This window comes from Lucilia sericata, unplaced genomic scaffold (genome assembly GCF_015586225.1).
Source record: "Lucilia sericata isolate MDLA Ls3-8-SP2 unplaced genomic scaffold, ASM1558622v1 Contig000579F_arrow, whole genome shotgun sequence".
NCBI lineage: Eukaryota > Metazoa > Arthropoda > Insecta > Diptera > Calliphoridae > Lucilia > Lucilia sericata.
In genome coordinates, this window is record NW_023994586.1 from 222,117 (window position 1) to 229,186 (window position 7,070).

Consider the following 7,070-nt stretch of genomic DNA (forward strand, 5'->3'; position numbering starts at 1 on the left):
ATCAGATATAAATTTGTGATGTGTGATAACGAAATAGAAAAAAGTAAAGAATAAGAATCTTATAGAAAAGCAACAAAAGAAAACAATATATTAACTTAAAATTCATAAAATCTAAAAAAATATATATTTATGAAAGTGAGTTTACATAAAAAAATATTGTTTCGCATATTCTACTTATGGATTAGCAGCATTTAGTAATGTTCTGTAAGTTTAATTTGTTTTAATTTGTATATATAATTCAGCCCCCCCCCCTTTCAATCATATTTCCGCGCTACTGTCCGTCTGTTTTTTTATTTCAATAACTGACCTACATCAACTTGTTTAGTTTCGATTCTTTTTTCTTTCAATTCTTAATTCCGATACAGGGTGTTAAGCTCAATTTGATTCTGATAATATTTTAGATACAATTTGTTTTATTAAAAGTTTGCCTATTCATAAACGTTTTACATATTATTCTGTTATAAATTATCTAATATGTTTTGCTATTATTTTTAAAACAACTTTTTTGTAAATTTTGCTATAAATTTTGTTAAACATTTTGATAAAAATATTGTTATAAATTTCACTACGAATCTTGTTACACATTTTGTTTAAAGATTTTTCTATAAATTTTCCTAAAGATTTTTCTATAAAACTTTTATTAAATTTTCTATGAATTTTGCTAAAAATTTTGTTTTAAAATTTTCTATAAATTTTGTTTTAATTTTACTATTTTTTTTATATATATTTAAGCAAAATTTCGTATCAATGAATTTTTTGAATTTATTAAATGAACATTTCAACAATACTAGTCCTAATAGATGAATTTATAATTTCATATCTTGAATAAAATAGATATCATGCTGAATTCATTTGTTTTTGATTCATAAGGCAAAACCTAGCTAGGTAGCGAAACAACTTTGTTGGGGATCATCAAGAAGATTTGCTTCTGGAATAAATCATAGATGATCATGGTAGGGATGGGCATAATGTTGCATTTTCCATCTAATGGCAACAGACAATACTAAGATGCAATGGACCTCAAGTATAGTTTACAAATTTGGTTTGTTTATGTTTTAGCTGTTCGTTGTTCCTTTAGTTAAAGTTTAGTTTATTTCTTTTAATTCGCATGCATAAAATATGTATTGCTATGTAGTTTTTTTTACATCTCATGTTAAGTTCAAGAACCCAACCCGATTGCCGACGAGCCAGAGCCGGTCAGTTTCAGTTTCTAACCCAGTGGGTCTCAAAATTAATATCTGGTAAATACAATAGCCCAAAAATCTCTTGAACTTGTCTATTTTTTTAATTTTTTATATGTTTTGGAAATCATTATTTTGAAAACAAAGTTTCGATTAATGTCCAACATATATTTACATTTCTTCCTTTTGTATTTGTTACTTTCTTTGTTTTGTTATATTCTTTAATTGGAAACTTAAGACTGGACCAGTTTGGTCTTATGCCATTAAAGAAAACTTATTTTTATTTCTATTACTATTTTGTTTCTTTTTTTATCTGATTTGGAACTTAGAATTTGTTATTTAGAAAATGAATCTATGCCATCAGATCGACTCATTTCTTTCGAATTTGTTTCTTTTCCTCTTTATTTCATGAGAGATTTCTAAACTTCAAAACACATAATCAGTTTATCTTTTTCATTGCATTTGACTTAAAATTATCGCTACCTAGTTCTAGTGTCGCCTAAATGAATCAAAACATGACGCTATTATTACCTTTTATCAAAAACATACGAATATGTTTGAAATTAGTTTTGAACTAATTTATTTACATATTTTTGAAATTGAAAGTATTATTTCAATTAAAAACTTGTTTACATTAGTTTCTTACGTTAATATACACAATAGCTTTTCGACTTTTCAACATTTAAAGTGCTGTTAAAGAACTAATACAATTTCTGGAGATAAATTTATAATTGGTTATAATATTTATTTTCTGTCACTTTAATTGACAAACTTTAAGTAACAAATCAAAAAGTAATAACTTATGTAAAAGATAACCGAGCTCTTGTGTTCTATCATTATCAAGTAGTAATGAAACAAGTGAACCAAACATTTGTTCACTTGTTTCATTACTACTTGATAATGATAGAACACAAGAGCTCGGTTATCTTTTACATAAGTTATTACTTTTTGATTTGTTACTTAAAGTTAATAGCAAAATGTCTGTAAGACGTAGTACAGAAAATTTGGCTATTACGCCCACTTCTATACAACCTCAATCCCAAAATATACAGTCTCAAAATGTACAATCCCAAAATGTTCAACCTCAAGCACCTTCTCCGTTAAGTTTTGATGTTTGTGGTGTTTGTAAAAACCATATTTCTATAAAAGGAAATGCCACAAAAACTATATGTAATCATGTTTTTCACAAAACTTGTCTTTCTAAATCAACTCAGAATAAGTCAACTTGCCGAACTTGTAACACCCAAATCACATTACCCAAATTTCCAAGACCAAGCACATCCACTGTCATGACCAGAAATCAGTCTCGTCAACAAAATGTTGATGCTAATAGGTCAGCAAATGAATCTATTTCTAGGAATATCCAAACAACCCCTAATACGACACAATCTTCAGATTCATCTCCTGATGCCCAGAGGCATATGATAAGAAACTTGGTTACTGCAGCTGTAGGAGCTCAGCAGGCCGAAATGTTATCTTCTTTAAATGAGCAACTAACTCAGTTGATACAAAATAACATAGAAGTAGGTTTTCGTAGGTTTAGCCTAAAAATAACCGACATACACCACAACGGGAACCGTCTCATAATCCTGTTGAATTTACCGATAATGTACAGTGTCAGCCTCAAACCTTGGATCAATTGTTAGGTCTCCCACCTTCTGGTAATAATACCAATGGAGCCGAAATAAGATTTCAGCCAAATCCATCTTCAAATTTGATGAGACTAAACTCTGGATTTTCCACTGATTTGTCTATTCGCCCCGATAAAATTAGCCAAATCATTAGTAATTGGCGATTAAAGTTTTCAGGAAATTCCTCTGGTCTTTCTGTTGACTCATTTTTGTACAGAATTGAAGCTCTTACAAACCAAACTTTGGGAGGTAATTTTGAGTTGTTGTGCCGTAATGCTTCTGTACTTTTTGATGGTAAAGCCAGCGATTGGTTCTGGCGTTACCATAAGTCAGTACGAGAAATTAATTGGCCAGACCTTTGTTTGTCCCTGAGACGACAGTTTAAAGATACCCATACTGATATGGACTACAGGGAACTTATAAGGGACAGAAAGCAAAAACCCGGTGAGAGTTTCGATGCGTTTTATGATTCCATATTAGAACTGATTGACCATCTTGAACAACCCATTGCTGAGTTATCCATGATTGAGATTTAAAGAAAAACAAATTTTTATTCAATATTTTTTGTTGTAAAAACAAATACATACAAACATACAAAGAAAAAAAATATTTCATATATTCATTTCATACACGTACACGGCAAAAAAATATTTCTATTTTTTAAAATATTATCTGAAATTAAAAAAAATTTTAGTGCGTGAAAATTTTACTTCAAACATTAACATACCAATCGGAATGTCCGTACACGGCAAAAAAATTGATTTCTTTTTTGTAAAAATTATCTGAAATTAAAAATATATTAGTGCATGTAAATTTTATTTGAAACCCGTACTTACCATTCGAAATGTCCTTTAAGTCTTCCATGTTCCTTCCAATAAGTTGTCCAAATTGATGTCAATGTCAGTTGTAGATAATTTTAATAATGCCTCCAAATTTTCGTTACTCATTCTAGCTCTATGCTTGTTTTTATTAATTTTAGTTTTGAGAATGCACTTTCACACAGGGTTTCAAAAAACTGCTAATTGCAGTCGCAAATTACTAAATATTTGACTAAATTTAGTACCATGCTTAAAAAATAGTAACTCGTTAAAATTTCCCCTTACAAGCTAACTGAAGTCAGTCAACTGTGTCAACTCATTGCTGCAATAACTTGCAAGTGGTTTTGTTTTTCTTCAGCAGCCACACACACAAGTAGCGGCCATGTTAAGTTTTTCAACTCAGCCGAACTGAACACAACGACTGAACCAAAGTAAATTAATAAAGTAGCGACAGTTCTACAACAAATACAACATTTACAAAAACCACAAACGATTTTGTTTTTGGTTTAAGGTCTTTGCTGTCAAAATCATATGATCTTTGTTTACAAAAATTTTCTTTGATAACAACACAAAAAAATAATATTTTAGTAAAAGACATTTTATTAGTTTAGTTTAAGAATAAATAAAAATGCAAATAAATAAAAAATGTGTCAGCAATTTATTTAAGTTTGACATACATACATTTAATAGAAATATAGTATTTTTTCTCCAAGAAATATGGAAACTACTTCTGGACTTATTCACTTATTCTCGGCTGGTCGTTTTGGCTTATTGTAAACAATCCAGGTGGAGGGTACATCCCGTGCATTTGATCATATTTTCAGGCCAGCTGCTACACCATTATGAAATGTTGGCCATAAACTCATATTGGCCTGGAATTCAATTTGCTGCATTTCAACAGTGGTTCCTTTAATAGGTTTCTTGCTGGTTAGACATAGTTTTGGTATTGGCATTGATTCCGTTGGTTCTTAAAGTAAACATACCTCCTCTACCCAAAGGTAAAGTCATGGTACGAGTGCACAATGTAAATAATTGTTTTTCTTGCTCCTCAATAAATTCATGATCAGAAGTTCCAGGCGATTGTGTAATATCTATCTGTTATGCGCATATCATCCGGATAACGTAGACTTAAGAATTTGGTACCTATATTATCCATGCCATCATCTAAAGCACCTTCCATTTGTGATATGCCACTTTTAGAGGGTGGACAACGAGCCGATAAGGAGTCTTCCGTGACTATGTTCATATTTTGCGAATAATTTGAACTTTTATTTAGGGCATAATTTCGTAAATCCCTACGCCTCACTTCACCTATCAATTTTTAAATTTGTATTTTGTAAAACACTTCATTATGGCAGGTGATTGTTTGCGTTGAAACAAGTGCTTCGTTATTTGTGAAAAATGTATAAAAAATTATATTTTATAAAACGCATCACCTGAAAAATACACACTTGAAACTTCAAATCGAACACCTAATTTATTCAGGCGTTCGCTTTGAAATTTTATTGAATAAATTATGTACATGTAACAGCTATCTTTATGGAAAAGTTGTGATATTGAAGCTACTCGACCTCGTACGGGAAAGGACGCAAATTGGTATATATTTCTATTGATACTACAATGAAACTCATTCTCTGAAATTAGAGCACTTATATCCATATATGAATTTTATCCAGATTTTGTAGCTGAATGGCGATTGGATAACATTACACAATCTTCATATACATACATAGCTAAAGTCACTCCATTGTAATATCGATAGAACTCGGTGACGGTGCTCCAATGTATCAATAAAGTTGGAATACAGATTTCACCTAATACGCGATCGAGTAGCTCCGTATGATAAAGTGTTCACTTTTGAATGTGAAGTGTAGGTGATGCGTTCAACGCAAAGGATTTACGAAATAACCCCCTTAGTGTAGCAAAAGTACAATTATTATTATTACCTTCCACATAATTATACGGCAATGCATTCAGTTGGTTAAAAACACTAGGAGCTTGCACCTGTGAAAGTTCCTTGTAAGACATTTGAGAACCATGCTGTTCGGTTAAAATACAAGTCTTGGAACAATTTTTCACCAGCAAAGGAAAATCCATAGCATGACGAAAAGTATAAGATTGTAATTGCATTACGTAGGCCAATTGATGCAGAAACTAATTAAGGAAAATAAAACCAAATATTTTATAATATTCATTTGAAATTAAATTGCTGGCTAACTTTGCTTGGCTCACCTTGGCTAATGGCAACAAATGTGCATGCATAATATCGTCCAATTTAAAGTCCTCATAGAGTAAATGAAAACTATAAAATATCGCCAGCATTGTATGAATAAACAAGCCGTAGTATCAATATTGTACATTGTGAATAATTTTCTTTTGATGGTTTATTATCCGATCCATCTAGAATGGACAACATAAATTGTCAATCTTCTTCGGTACCCGAATGTATTTCATCATTTTTTTTTATTTTCTTTGGATCTTCAGCACTAAACGATGTAGCAGTGTTACTGCTATAATCATGCATAACAGCTGAAAATCCCATTAGATGTTTTGTTCTGAAGGCAAGAGACTTAAACAAATGCTTAAGATTTTCCCCGAACTATAAACTAAAGTAAGACGATTAACGGCAGGATCACGTAGACCCAAACAAAAGTTGTTTCTGAAAGTAGAATATTTCAGATTAAATTCTTAAAGTTATCTTAATATAGAAAATCTTTTTCTACTTACCTATTGGAAAACTGTGGCTGCAGAGGGTGTACTGGTGATAACAAATGAAACTCATCTTCGAATGTAGTGTCTCCCGGTTTTGTTTGATGGAGAGAAATGGTCCATACACACATAAGCAGGTGCCGGGAGTTGCATCTTGCAAGCCTCCATCCACTTTCGTCGCCTCCTCTCATCTGTGGGGACAATAAAAAAGCTCCCATTTCCTTTTTTGGAAATTTTCTTGCAAATTATACACCTTTTCATAATTTTTTAGTACATAAACCACACAAAATTCAAGTTTTTTCACTTTTATTTTTATTTTTTATAAAACAACACACAATTTAATTTTTTTCCACTAAAACAAATATGGCAAATAATTTGACATAAAAGTCTTTGGTTGAAGCTGTCAAAAATTGCAACGTAAACAATTTTGACATTTTCGTCCATAAGTGAGTTTTAAAAAAAATAGTCAGCTGTTCTACTGAGTCTACTTTATAAATTTACTTTGGACTGAACAGTAAAAACAGTTTTGCGTGTGCTGCTTACGTATTGCTTAGTTCTTGGTTTCGTTTTCTTACTAAGGGACGTAAAAAAAACTGATAGTTTGACCGGTTAGTAAAAATCAAGCCGACTGAACAATAAAACTTGATGGGTTGTTTGTTCATTAAGACTTTGTTATTGTGTGCAATTTGTTTTAGTATATTGTATGTTTTTGTGTTTAAATTTGACAAAAG

General features: G+C 31.1%; 1 protein-coding gene across 2 annotated transcripts; it reads right to left on the reverse strand.

The window, feature by feature from the left end:
- Positions 1-4,452: 4,452 nt before the first annotated feature.
- LOC119606401 (anaphase-promoting complex subunit 1-like) lies at positions 4,453-6,830 on the reverse strand. Of its 2 annotated transcripts, none has more exons than XM_037959907.1 (4): positions 6,358-6,830; positions 5,863-6,289; positions 5,577-5,784; positions 4,453-4,866 (listed from the first exon to the last, which is right to left on the reverse strand). In XM_037959907.1, the coding sequence occupies exons 2-4, from the start codon at positions 5,950-5,952 to the stop codon at positions 4,694-4,696; spliced, it is 471 nt and encodes a 156-aa protein (XP_037815835.1). In that variant the 5' UTR covers positions 5,953-6,289; positions 6,358-6,830; the 3' UTR covers positions 4,453-4,693. The 2 variants fall into 2 exon arrangements, with proteins under 2 accessions (XP_037815835.1, XP_037815834.1); XM_037959906.1 differs by having other exon boundaries at positions 4,453-4,941.
- Positions 6,831-7,070: the final 240 nt, after the last annotated feature.